Genomic DNA, 15611 nt, shown 5'->3' with positions numbered 1-15611 from the left:
AGATAGGAATGACTTTACAAGGAGATGTTATCTTAAAAAACAATATAAGTAATTATACTTTCTCCAATGTACAGACTATTTCAGTGAGAGATTATTCTGCCACATAAGTTACTGACTGGCTTAATATGCTATTATCTCACCTGAAAGGCTAATCTAGGCAGATTATCTTTAAACTATAAAGGAAGGATTGCAAGTTAGCATATTGTAATTAGCAGTTCTGTATGTGTTACTTGGAACATTTAAATCTAAATTTACATTTAAATTAATGTACATGAGCAAATCATAGATGAAGGGGTTTGACTACAAGACTTCTAATGTTTTTTCCAACTAATGTTTTATGAGTTTATTCTATGAAGTCAGCATATGAATTTTTGAAAGTTTATGCATTCTTTACCTGAAAGTGTATGTGTGGGGGTATTCTTTATCTTGCAAAAGTGGCTGCATTTGGAATGCTAGACTTCACATAGAATCATATTTCTAGAACCCATAAGAGACTACAGAAGTCAACTAGTCCAACTTTATCATTCTACAGTTGAGGAAATTGAAGCCCAGACAGGTTGTGACTTGTCCAAGGTTTTATAAGTTGTAACAGGAGAAGAGTTTTTGGGATCCATGCCTTCCTACTCCAAAGTCAATTTTTTTTTTTTTACTATAGTGCCAAACTATCACTAAGGATATGTCTCTGCTACTTACTATGTGATCTAGAGTACATCACTTAAACTCTTTGAGTCTCAATTTCCTCATTGTAAAACGAAGGGGGTGGACTAGATTACTTCTAAGAGTTATGTCTAAATTCTACAAGAAGGAAAATGTTTTCAAAGATGAATCTATAAATTCACATTTCTGACACATTCATGTTAATTATCTACTTGATTAAATCTATATGAACAAATCTACTATTCCAATAAAAATAATTTTAACCCTTGCTAATTTTAAGAGAACATTTATTCACTCAATTTGTGTCTTAGTAAATATTTTTTCCACTAATAATATACTGGTTTTTATGAACACAGATCTTTGAAAGAATGTAATTCTGAGAAGTTGATAGGTGTCATAATGATCAGTGATTGGCAAACAAATAAATCAACAGGCTTTATAAAAAGGGTAAGTAAGCTATATATACCAGGTTTATAATTGATTTCATATGTAGAACAAAGATCACAGTTAGTGGATAGCCAATGGGCCAGAAACCAAACCATAACATTTAGAAGAAAAATGGTAGTTATAATACCTCATTTTAACACATATGACTATATCTCTAATTTTTTTCAAATAAATGAAAATGTTGATTTATTCTCAATATACTAGTTAATATTTTCATTTTTTTCAAATTAAAGTTGTTGGTTCAGCCACCTTTTGGTAAATTTGCTGATAAAAATGTTAGTGAAAGCATTACATCATTAAAGCCATAATTTTTTGTCTCATATGTGCATTGTGATGTGTAGGAGGTAAATAATAAACTGAAGCTTTAACTTTTTTTTCCACAATCTTACAAGCTCTTGTCCCTACTTTTTACAAAGCACATTTAAAATTTCACAACTTTTTTTAGTGACGATAAAAGAGAAAGGTGCAATATTTGAACAAGTGATTTAGGAAAAAAACACAAAATTCAACAGGGTATATAATTCACACTTAAAAACTCAACCTCTTTTTAATAGACAACAAAGTGGGTAAATTTGTTTTATGCAAAAATTGTTAGTATTGGATAAAATGCTTACAAAATATCCTATAATATTTGACATTTTATTGAAACAGTTATGTTTGAGGTGCTTCCAATTAATTTTCCCTTCTAGATTCTGTTTCTATACCTTTTTCTTGAACTCTGATTTGACAAACACACATATCCCAAGGTGCTTCATGAAATAGACTGGTCTCCTTCCTCTTCATACTCTGCTTCTGTGGAGTCCTCAGAAGTATATTTAGAACTCAATTTGATTCCATATGCAGAGTTTACATTTTTTTGCCTCTTGAATCTGGAAGAGAAAAAAATAAAAGGAAATGTGAAAATGGTTTGACTTTTCAACAAGGAATACCTGGGATAAATGGAAATGTTCCTAAGTATAAAAATACCATAATAATTTTTTTGTTGGATCTAGACTCAGGAAGACTCACCTTCCTGAGTTCAAATCTGACTTCAGACACTTACTTACTTGTTCTGTGACCTTGGACACTGAAAACCTTTTGCCTTTAGTTTCCTCATCTGTAAAATGAGCTGGAGAAGGAAATGGCAAACCACTCCACATCTTTGTCAAGAAAACCCCAAATGAGATCACAAAGAGTCAGACATGATTGAAACAACGGAACAACAACAAAAATTAATTCTTCTTGATTTTACTTAACCAAATTAAAGCTGGACTTAGGTATCTTAATTGATCTTTTATTTTACTTGAACCCTAGTATATACTTTTATCATCAGTTGTCCACTCTGCACATGAGTGTAGGGCACAATGACACTTCACTGATCATAAGACAGGGAAGGGATGATTTAAAATAAACCGTATAAGATCAGGTCTATAAATTAGGAAAGAAACCTAAAACAATCATCTAGGCAATGAAGGGGGGGTGTGGGAGGCAGAAATGGGGTCTCAAAATAAGTCAAAATCTACCTATTTCAATATTAAATGCACAGTGACTATTATCTCAATGTTCCATTTTTCTTTAGCAGGAAAACTTTGGGCTTTACAATTGGATGAAATATTTTCTAGGACAGATTTAAACCTCTTGTTTAAATAAATAAGAAAATGAACAGCCATGTAAATCTGAAATGATTCATTCTCCATAAATCAGAAAATTTTAGTAAAACAGATATTAGAGACAGACAGACAGACAGATAGATGGATGGATAAACAAAGCACAAAGTAAAGATTTGTAAGCTTCCTAGAAATTTGCAATATATAGAGCTAAGTCTCAAAATTCATAGACATATATATATATATATACACATAAACAACTGAGCTGAATGATGCAAATGAATAATAATATATGTATGTATTTTATTTTATTTTTTTTTTTGCAAGGCAATCAGAGTTAAGTGACTTGGCCAGGTTCATACAGTTAGTAAGTGTCAAGTGTCTGAGGATGGATTTTAGCTCAGGTCCTCCTGACTCCAGGGCTGGTGTGCTATATACTGTTCCACCTAGCTGCCCCCTTTTTATTTTTATTTTTATAAAAATAATATATATATATATATATATATAACGTATATTTAATTAATACATATATACATACATATACATATCAATATATTTACCATTATACATATATGCACTGTACATATGCATCTGTAGTCATGTGCAGACATAGATGCTTATATGTATGTATTATTTTAAAATGTAAATGTATATGCATGTATACATATATTATTTTTAAATTTTGTATTATGCAAATTAACTGTCTATATCAGTTAACTCACAAGAATAATTGAAAATTTTCATTTCACTTTGGGGGCAGTCCTCTATAGAGGATAGAGTTTTGGGCTTGGATTTATGAAGAGCTGAGGTCAAATATGGCCCCAGACACTTAATAACTCTGTGACTTTCAGCAAGTGACCTAAATTCTGTTTGCCTCACTTTCCTAATCTATAAAATGAGGATAATAATAACACCTACTTTCCAGGCTTGTTATAAGGATCATATTAGATATGCCCAAATTTTTTTGCCAGATCTACAAGGAGCAAACTCAGTGTATGACCCTTGAACCCCAGGCTCCCAACACTATGTGAAGGTGAGAGAGCATCTTTCCCAGCCCAGACCAGCTAAAGCCTCTTCTTTTTTCTCCCTCTACCCAGAGCCTCCCAGATATACCTGTTTGTTTTTCATATATAAACATTTTCTTTTTATTTTTAGAGACAAATATCCATATGTATAAAATATACATATATCTGTATCTGTGTATATACATATATATGTGTGTACAAGTAATATTATACATATTATAAACACATACTAACAAAATATTATCTATATGTGCATTATGCCTATGCATATATATACATATATATATACATGTGTATATATGTATATCTAAATACACACAAGATATTTAAGATAGATTAGACAGACAGACAGACAGATAGATAGATAGATAGATAGATAGATAGATAGATAGATAGATAGATAGATGGATAGATGGATAGATAGATAGATATCCCACCCTCTATGATATATAACAGTAACCAAGGGCAGGTATTCTACTTAAACTGCATGTTTACCTCAATACAACTATGGGAAACTTAGGGAAAAGTAAGTTTAAATCTGATGTCACTATTTAGTGATAATCTCCATGTCAGAGTAGATATTGACTTGGACATACATATTCTGTGCTAAGTGTGACTACCCCTGTCAGCTTAGTAGTTACAGATATCCCTTTCATAGTAATATTTGAAAGTGTTATTGGAAAAACAACAGTCAGAGTGAAGGACTGCTGCCCATGAGAGATTTTGTAAATAGAACCTTTGGAAATAAATTTAAGAATGTCATGGAAACTGAATGAAGGAAATTATCTATCCCCAGGCACTTCACATTCTACATTCTTGTTTGTTCTCCTAATAGATTATCTCACTGCCAAAAAGGATACTTTAGTCCCAAAATTCCGGCCCCTTTCTCTTTCTGTACAGTGAACCCAGATTCATGATTCCAGGTCCTTCAAGTTCACTGTTTCCTTCCTTAATGATGTTCTTAATGATGTTGGTCACACCTTGCCATACCCTCCTGAAAACTTGCAGAGTAGACATAACTGCACACACAGCTTGGATACGTGGGGAGTAACTAATTATACTCCTTCTAATATGGTGATGGATAACTAGTACCAATTCTACTTACCCTCCAAACCTAACACATGGCCATCTGACCAGCCAATGTACTCAGAAGAATCCTAGATCTTTCCATCTGCCCTATAATTCACTTTTCTTTAATATATTGTCTACCCCAATTAGAATGTAAATACTTGAGACCAGAAACTCATTTTTTCTAATTATATCCCTCAAACTTAACACAGTGATTGCATTGCCTTCCTATATGTTTCTCTCTCTTTCTTATATGTGGTAAATGATTTGGCTACCATACTTAATCCTAATTAAATCATCTATAGACACACAATAAGGTTGTTTTATTAAATTATTATTTTAAATACTTTTAAAATTTTATATATATATATATATATATGCTTAATGGTGTTCCATTTTGAGCATTACAATTTGATCCTCATACCTGGAATTAGCAAAATATTCTTAATGATTATATGGTTCAATAAAATAATTTAATATATTTGTATTTAAATGCAAAATGTACTTATTACTAAATGAATGACCTAGAAAAATGTTCTAATACCTATAATTTGCCTTTCTACTAGTATCTCATCTGACAGAAAGAAATTTGTTGGTGCTATTGTTATAGACATGTATTTGAAGGTATCTAAGCTTATTTGATAAACTATCATTTCAGTTTCCAAGGCAACACAAAACTCACATACACAGTGTAAGCATACTCTTCCTTTATATCTCAAGAGAACCAGAAAATTAGGGAATTAAAAGAGAAAACAGTCAACTCAAAGCCATGAATAAAAATGATACAGTCAACATACTGTATCCTATCCCCTTGGAATACATATAAACTGCATATTTAAAAGCAATTTAATTTATCTTGTAATATAAAAATCCTTTCTAGTGGAAATACACAGACCATTTCTATAATGGCCCTGGCTTTCAGTTGTAAAAGCTCAATTATCAAAGCTAATGGGCCCTCATGAAACAGAGTAGTGAAAACATAGTTGGCAGTTTGCTGCCTCTCTAATATCTTTAACAGATTAATAAAGCCACAAATTAATTTTAGCCAATTATCATGCTGGTAGTCTTAATTGATGAAAATGGTATATAGTTTGTTTCAAACTGATAGCAACCCAATACTTTGTTTATTAAATTGAACATGATTTTGAATAATGGGTTTCTTAAATGTTGCTTTATAAAAATATGAATGAGTAAACATTATGAATTTTTTTCTGAAAAAGTATCCATGGTAGCAGTACTCCACATTTTCTTTAAAGCAATGCTATTTGCATTAGGAGGTCAGAGTTCTTTATTCCTAAGTCATCTGGAAATCAACCAGGCATTTAAAAAAAAGTTAAAAAAATGCCTCTGAGAGGCAGTGAAATAACAAAACTTATGTACCTTATTGTCCTTATGTACCATCACTTTAATTCACTATGGTTTAATTCATTATTACCTCTACCTGGAACACTCCAGTAGTTCCTTTCCCCTTTCTCCACTCTCCATTCCAATCCATGTGGACCACTTTTGCTAGATTTGCCTTTCAAAGATATTATCATTGTCACGTCATTCCTTACTAAAAAAATTCCAATGGCTCCCTAATTCCAACTAAATAAATTTCATACTGCTATGCTTTGTATTCACGATTCTCCACAATCTAGCCCCAGCTTATCCCCATATTTGTACCCCTAGCTGTTTAGCATCCCTAAACCTTAGTTCCAGCCAAACTGGTTAGTTCATTTCTCTTTCTTGTATGTGTGTGTATGTATATACACACATACACATATACATGTGTATAGAAATATACATATGTATATATCAATGCATGTATATAGATTGTGTACATGTATATACATATACATGTATGCATATACATACATATGTACACATCTATTTATCATTTTGCTGACATCACACTGATGTTTAGTTGTTACACCATTCTTTCCCTTTGTCTTTGCCTATACAATTCTATTCATTCCTCACAGGTTAAAAAGGAAAATAAACATACACCATCAGGGTAGAAAGTTCCTTTAGAGGTCATCAGAGCAAACATCCTCATTTTATAAGTAATAAAACTAAAGATCAGAAAGTTGAGTTGTCATAAAGCTAATAAGATTTACAGTAAATTTTCCAATAGAGGTATCCAAGTGTCATGATAATTAGTGAGCATGGGTTCCTCAAGAATAATTCTTTACAAGATAATTCTAGATTGGTAGATAAAGGGAACTCTCTAGTATTAATAAACAACAAAATATCAATAAGGCAAATGAAAAATTTTCTCATGATATCCTTGTGAAGATGGAGAAAAGTGAGATTAAAGATAAGAATTAGAAATATTGAGAACTGGCAGAATTACCAGTCATAAAGAATAATGATTATTTTATCTATGTCACTCATGAGGAAAGTGCTTCAGGGATCTGGTGTTGATGCAATTTTGTTCAATAGTTTAAAAAATAATGTGGATAAAGTCATATGATTTCTTTATCAAATCTTCAGAGAACACAAAGCTCATAGGGATAGCAAATACTTTTAACAGAATTAAGGTCCAAGAATATTCACAGTTAGCTGGCAGGATGGACAAGTTAAATAAGATAAAATTTAGTGGAGATAAATGAAGTATTCCATATTTAATTTCAAATAACCAACTGCACAAGTCTTAAGTGTTGGACAGAATGCCTAGATAAGAGTTTTTGTGGAAAAGGTATAGAAATTATTGTCAGCTATAAGCTCAATATGATTTAACAGTTTGACAAAACAATGAAAAGTACAAGTGCACAAAATTCGAAGAAACTGGGGAAATAAAAGCAATAGTGACTCTGGAGAACAGATAAGGAAACACCTCCTACCTCCTTGCAAAGAGAAGGACTAGGAAAACTAGAATAGTGTATGTATTTCTAGATGTAGTTAATCTTTACTCATTTGATTTTCTTTCTTACAAATACGGCCAATCCTAGAAAAGATAGAAATTCCAGAAATGATGGAAATATAAAACTAAAAGTTATCAATATTTTTTTTAAATAAAATGCTCATATATTCTTAGGCTAAATTAAGAGCAAGTATGCAGAACAAGAAAAGTGATACTACAGTGATGTGCTAGTAAATGATTAACAACAGGCTTTCTGGAGGGAAAAAAGTTCATATGCTGCATTTTAAAAATAATTTGCATTATTAAAATTTCTCCATAATTTTCTTAGGTTTAAACTAGGGACTATCAACAAAGCATTAAATCAAACTCTGAAATGTATTGTTTGCAAATGTTCACAGCAAAAATTTAACAATCTGTTTTTGTGAGCTTATTCAAACTGGCTCCAGAACACCCTCATATTCTGCTCATCAGAACAAATCTAAGGTGTTATTAAGTTCTGGGTAACACAGTTTATATATTTTTAAAAGTTTTATTGATACCTTTTTACATGAGTTATTTTTTTCAATAAATCCACGTCCTTGAACACTCTCTCATAACAAATAAAAACATTTAAACAAAACTAAAAATGAAATTACTCCATCTCATCAGCTCTGCAACATTCCTCATTTGTAGCCTCATGACTCCTAATCCCCAAGAGGAGGGAAGCATTTTTTGTCACTCGTTCTTTGGAACCAAGATTATGAGCGGTGAGAAAGGAAATGAACAACTAGTAGAGTACACCACAAAGGATGATTAAAATGATGCAGACCCTGGAAATTGTTTAAGTCTTGGATATGCTTAAAAATTTTGATTTAAGCAAAGCACATTTCAATCAGTTATATTTGCCATACTGTGTATACATGCGAGTATTTAAGCACAGCTATGTATATAATACAGGCCCTGCCATTCACTTTTTCCTGAATTCTCTCCAACTGACTAATTATTTCCCTCCCTCTTCCCAAGGATGGACTTTGAAACAGGCCATTCCTGACAAATGACTGTGTGAACTGCATCAAATCTATAACCTCTCTGGCTCTTACTTTCCTCATCTGTAAAATTACCTTGAAGGTTCCTTCTAAGTCTAAATCCAATGATTCTATGAGGGTATGTGTGGACATATGAGAATAAACTAGAAATTGACTTAGAAAGTAAAAAGCTAAGAATCCTTGCATATATATATATATATATATATGCATATATATGTACACACACAAAGATTAATATCAAATACTGTTGATGAAAATTACTAAGCAGGCAAAATACCATATGTTCTCCCAAACCCAAGCATAGTAAGGATATTAAGAAAGCTATTAAGGAAATGTCCTGTTGTGCACAGGTATGAGATGACATATGGTACATTTCCTATCTAACTGCACATCTCAATATTTTTGTCAGCTAATGCCACTAATAAACTTCTATGGGTATTTGTTTTATAAAAATCAGTACCTTCTTTTGAATTAAATTCCTGTAATTATAATTGTATTAACTGAATCTCAGAGTTAGACAGGACCTCAGATGACATCTAGTTCAACTCATACCTGACTGAGATTTCCTTGTATAACATACACAAAGCATGGCCTTTCAACTTTTACCTGAAGACTTCAAGTAAAGAGGAGTCCACTCGTCCCTAAAGTAGACAATTTTACTCTTGGACAGCTTTAATTGATAGAAAGATTTTGTTTCTTTGTTTGTTTGTTTTCCATTAAATCAAGCCTAAATCTATGTCTTTGAAATTTCTAACTATTACTCCTTTTGGGGTCAAGTAGAATAATTGTTGCAAATTATTTCACATGTCAGACCTTTAAACAACTCATTTGTGAATTCCAGAAGAGAATTCCCTCTATGAATATATATATATATATATATATATATATGTACATATGTGTACATATATATACACATGTATTTACATACATACATATAGATAAAGATATAGATATATAGAGAGATACACATGAAATAGATAAAAAGATAGATAAAGAGATAAATAAATAGATAAAATAGATTAAAATATTTTGAAATTGCTATATTAAAAACACATAAATATAAGTGCATTAAAACAAACAAAAAAAGATGAACAAGAGAAGTAGTATATTTCAGTGGGCAGTGCACAAGCTCTGGGTCTAGATGACTTGATTTTAAATTTCCCCACTGATACTTACTCATTTTGTGACCTAGGGTAAATCATTAAACTTTCTAGGGTCTCAGTTTTCTAAAATATCAGGTGAAGGGATTGCATTAGATGGCTTAAGTGGTCTCTCTCATTTCTAAATTGCTATTTCCATAATGCAGTATGATGCAAAAAGTATGTTAGTTTATTCCCAAATAGACTCTAGAATCTTAGATGGTATTTCTTCATCCACCCATAACACTAATATATTTTCAGGTAATAGATAATAAAACTATGTGTATTATTTCATAATCTCGGGTAATTTAAACAGAAATGGGCTCATGTCATGGGCTCATGTCATATCAAAGGAGATAATATTTGAAAAAAAATTCAGTTAGCACAGTGCCTGGCACATAGTAAGTGTTATATAAATATTTATTCTCTTCCCTCTTCCCTCCTTCCTTCCTAATAGGGAAATTTTTTTGGCATATTAATCATATAAACATGATTGCAGTCATTATTAAAATTACTCAACTGTATGTATTATTTTCAAGACTTTAAAAATATTTTTATACATTCAAGCAACAGTTGTACCAATGATAAATCCTTTTTATTCACCTCTTAAATTGATTCTCAGAGGAATTATACTAGGTACCAGTTTTTATTGTGATTTGATTTATTATATGAACTGGGAAACAAAATTGAATTTCCTTCCAAGTACACTAGTTCTGCTAAAAGAAAAGCAGGAGTAGGTACTTGCCTTGCCTTGCTATTAGTTTCATTTCTCAAATGTTAAAGGAAGCAAGGAAGGAATCTATGACTTTGGTCTTCATTACAATAAATATAAGAACTAACAGGTAACATGAGAATGACAAGAACTAGGGACAAGTTTGTAATAGTGAACAAAGAAAATCCATTGCCCTAGAATTTAGAAAAGTGTGTATGCATGTATTTATACATGTGCATTTACATGTATACACACATGTGAGTATGTATACACACATGTGTGTATACACACATGTGTGTATACACATTTGTCTCTCTACACACATATATGTGTTTAAATAAGATAAAATACATATGATTCAATGTCCTTATGGTTGGGATGCATATTTATTATATTGGCAGCTAGAAGGTATAGTGGATAGAGTGGCTAGAATGATGGACCTGGAGTCAGGAAGAACTGAGTTCAAATACAGCCCCACATACTTACTGACTATGTGACTCTGGGAAACTCACTTAACCTGTTTGCCTTTAGTTTCCTCATCTGTAAAATAGCAACAATAATAGTACCTCCCTCTCAAGGTTGTTGTTATCAAATGATATTACCATCACCATCATTATTATCATTATACCTATCTGTCAAATTCCTATCCATTCTTAAAGGCCCAGCTGCCATCATACCTCCTCCATTAAGTTTTTCCTGATTCAACATTGGCATTTTCTTCCTCACACCTCCTAGAGTAGGGATTTTGAATCTCTCTTTTTCATTATCATGGTCTATTTTATATTCTAGTTATTTCAATACATTTTTATTCCCCTTTAATAAAAATAACCATAATCTTAGTAATACTTCACACTTAAAGACTACATGCTTTATAAATCGACTTCTCTACTAGACATTAAATCCTCCTGGCTAAGTCAATAAATTATCAAATATTTTTATCTCCTGTAGTACAGTTCTATGCCTATAATAGGTTTTAGGTCTAAGACTCATAAATATGCCCCTACCACATTGGAAAATGATCTTAGATAGTCATATCACATATTCAGTCTGAGGTTTATCTGAAGGGTTTTATTATTACATGATTTTCCTGGTCAATTTATCCCTTACAAGCCCAGCAATACCATAAAAGTAGGCTGAGGGAGGGAGATACAGACACAAAAATATAGTTCCCCATTCCCTGGGTTGGCACATTGGGCATAGCTCTCAGAAAAATTCCCCTGGAGACATTAATAATATAGGTAGAATCTTTTTTTTTTAAGTCCAAAGACTTAAGTCTGATAATCTCTATTCTCACCTTAGACAAATATGTATAAAGATATGCCACCAGCCTTGAAGTTCACTGGCAAAAATAATCTCTCATCCTCTTCTTTAATTTACCCAACAATTATTAGCTAGACATTCCCCCAGCTCCACTGGATTCTTCCTGTTTTGTTTTGTTTTTTAAACTAAAATGAATAGAAATTATTCCATCCAATTAAATCACTCATAACACTATGTTTCTTATGTATTGATTATACTGGGTTTTGTACTGCAGCTATTACTATAGTCTTTTATCTTCTGCTGGATTGTAAGTGCCTTCAGGGCAAAAAAAAATGTGTTTTTTTCAAAGTTGTAGTTCTATAGCTTAGTACTTTGCCTTGCATTTAGTCGGTATTTAATATATTTCTGGAATACAATTGTCCTTAGTATAACAACATACAAGGTTTTTAAAAATTAAAGTCTGACTGTATAAACAAAATCACAATTATACTGAGAAACAAAAGAAAGAAGCCAATGTGGCTGCACAGGAAGCTCAAAGATGAGCTCTTTTTTAAAAAAGACAAATACAAGACAGTGGCATGTGGCTGCAATAAAATACGAAAGACTGTCATCAATGCTTAAAATAAGTTGTTAGAAAAATGCTAATAGCTTTGTGACATTTCGTTAATTTGTTGTCCTCCCAGTATCGTTTGAACAAGTTTTTAGGGTGATCTCATCAACTTCCTTTAATTTAATTACCATTTCTATGCTAATGATTTTCAAATCTTGCTAACCATCCCCCAACTCTCTGTTGACATCCAGGCTCCTATCTCCAACTGCATTTCAGATATCTGAAACTGGATGTCCAGTAGACATCTTTAACACAACATTTCCAAAACCAAACTCATCATCTTGGCCCCTAAACCAGGTGTGGGGTACCTGTGGTCTCAAGGCCACATGTGGCCTTTTAGGCCCTTGGGTGTGGTTTTTTGATTGGGTCTAAGTTTTACAGAACAAATTCTTTAATTAAAGGGATTTTTTTTGGGGCAGGTGAGTTTGGATTCAGTCAAAAGGTTGTACTTAAGGACCTAGAGGGCCACATGTGGCCTACAGCTGCAGGTTACACACCCCTGAAACTCTCCTTAACTTCTACCTTCCCTATTACTGTAGAGGAAAAAAAAATCCTCCCCTTCCCTCAGGCTCTGAACTTATAGTCATGATGATCACCTTACTATCTCTCACACCTCATGTCAAATCTGTTGCCAAGTCATGTTGAATTAACTTTTTCAGGATCTCCTGAATATGCCCTCCTCTCTTCTCTTACAGTGCTACCACTCTAATGCAGGCTCTCATCACCTAATGTTTGGATTATCACAATAGTCTGCTGGTAGATCTACCTAACTTTAGGTCTCTCTGCACTCCAATCCATCATCAATTTAGCCACTAAAGCTCAAGTTCGACTATGTCACCCCCATATTCAATGAACTCCAGTAACTCCCTATTAACACCAGGATCAAATGCAAAATGCTCTAACACTCAAAGCCCTATATAGCCTTACATCCTTATAACTTTTCAGTCTTTTTGCACCTTAGTGACCTGGAAAATAGATTGAGGAGAGATAAATTAAGAAGTATTGGACTAACTAAAAACCACAATCAAAGAAAAATCCTAAACATCATATTTATAGAAATTGTTAAGGAAAATCACTCTAATATCTTAGGTCCAGAGGCAAAATACAAATTGAAAGAATTCACTGATCATCTCTTGAAAGAGATCCCAAAATGAAAAATCCTAGGAATATTGTAACCAAATTCCAGAGTTCTCAGGTCAAGCAGTCAGAAAGAAACAATTCAAATACTGTGGAACCACAAAGGATCACACAAGATTTATCAGTTTTCACATTGAAGGAATGAGAGCCTTGGGATATGATATTCCAAAAGGCAAAGCAGCTAGGACTACAACCAAGAATAACGTAACCAGCAAAACTGAGCATAATCCTTCAGGGGAAAATTGATATTTAATGAAATTTAATGAAACTAAGGATTTTCAATAATTCCCAATGAAAAGACCAGAGCTGTATAAAAAATTTGACAAACAAAAAGAAGACTCAGGGAAATTATAAAAAGATAAATATGAAAGAGTTCTCATGGGGGACTCAATAAAGTTAAACTGCTTACATTCCTTTATGGGAAGATGAGACATGTAACTTCCAAACATTTTATCATTGTTAGGGCAGTTAAAAGGAGTAGACATAGACAGTAGGCATCAGTGGGAGTCCATCATGTTGGAATGATCTTGCCAAAAAATGAAAGGGTGAGAAAAAGGGATGCACTGGGATATGGAGGAAAGAAGAAGTAAAATGAGGAAAATTTTTTCAAATAAAAGAGTTGCATAATGACTGAAGAGCTTTTACAGTAGAGGGGGAAATGGGGCAGTTGCAGGTGATGTTTTAATCTCATTCTCATCACAATTGGTTAAAAAGGGAAGAATACACACACATACTACACATATATATATACATATATACATATGTACATATATACATATATATGTGTGGTGTGTGTATGTGTGTGTGTATGTGTACATATACATGTGGGTATAGAAATCTATCTTGTCCAATAGGAAACAAAAAAGAAATTCTGGAGACTCTGCTACCACAAAAACTTGAATATGAACTAACTGAAAACAGTGAGCCATGAAATTTGCGGTGCTGCCAACTAATGGCCAGTAGAAAAAAATTGAGATTTTGGATTTGTGATTGTAAATCCTAATTTAATCTGGTTGAGGTTTGTTCTGTAACTAAATTATCAAATGGTCTCTCTAACAGTGAGATGTATTTTCTTATTGAGATAATTGCTTTAAATCAGAACTTAATGGAAATCACATTTCCTATCCTGCATTAAGGTGTTATGCTGGAAAATGCATGCATTAGGAAAAGATAAGTTAAAATCAAGTCTCAGAAATTTATTAGCTGTGTGACCTTAAGCAAGTTATTTCACCTCTGTTTACCTCAGATTACTAATCTGTAAATATTAATAATAACACCCACCTCCTCAATTATTGTAAGGATCCACATAATGGTGAAGTCTTTAACACATCATGCCTGAAATGTGATAATATCCAGATAAATGTTAACTATTATTATTTTAAATATAATTACTCCATAAAGGAGAGCTATCTTTTGGGTTTTAGATGTGATTAGTATAATATATTAAAAATAATAAGATGAATGATTTTCTATGATAACTTAGAAATGCATTCAATTGAATTGGTATCCTCTGAATGGTAATAAGTTTTGTTTCATGTTTTAAATATATATCATGTATGTTATTTTTGTACTTCTAAAATATTTTATATTGGGCAGAGCCAAGATGGTGGAGAAAAGGCAGCTACTCACCTGAGCTCTCCCCCAAATCCCTTCAAACACATTTAAATAACGCAATAAAGCAATTCCTGGAGCATAAGAACCCAAAAAAGAATGGGGTGAAATTATTTTCCAGCCAAAGGCAACTTAGAAGGTTGGTAGAAAAGGTTGTACCTGATGGAGAGTGGGGCACAGTCCTGCCCAGGCTGTACCAGCAGGGACCCACCTCAGAAAACCAGGAGCAGGTTTTGGGAGCTATTGAATCAGTAGTGGCAGCAACTGCTTCTGGAGCTCTCACCCCACAGATAGTAAGAGGGTCCAACAATTGGTAAGAAGGAGATTACAGGGGTCTCTTTGCTAGCACTGAGGCATGATTCCATTGCTTTGTCCATACTCAGACCCAGGCAGCAGTCCTGGGTGGCAGTCCCAGGGTGAGGAGGAGCACTAGCACACCAGAGCTTGTGGCCTCAGTGGAGTGGGGACGCTTATCATAGTACCAGGGCA

At 32.9% G+C, this 15611-nt stretch overlaps 1 protein-coding gene across 1 annotated transcript in view; it reads right to left on the bottom strand.

The window, feature by feature from the left end:
* Positions 1-1700: 1700 nt before the first annotated feature.
* The window catches only part of CCDC102B (coiled-coil domain containing 102B), a 787870-nt gene continuing 773959 nt past the window's right edge, over positions 1701-15611 (bottom strand). Inside the window, exon 9 of the mRNA XM_027852419.1 lies at positions 1701-1973. Coding sequence (XP_027708220.1) covers positions 1856-1973 — 118 coding nt within the window. The 3' untranslated portion in view covers positions 1701-1855. The remainder of the gene's footprint in view (positions 1974-15611) is intronic.

The sequence above is a fragment of the Vombatus ursinus genome, unplaced genomic scaffold, assembly GCF_900497805.2.
Source record: "Vombatus ursinus unplaced genomic scaffold, bare-nosed wombat genome assembly UNPS02009573.1, whole genome shotgun sequence".
Taxonomy (NCBI): domain Eukaryota; kingdom Metazoa; phylum Chordata; class Mammalia; order Diprotodontia; family Vombatidae; genus Vombatus; species Vombatus ursinus.
The sequence above is the reverse complement of the archived record's forward strand: the minus strand, read 5'-3'. Positions and strand labels throughout refer to the sequence as shown.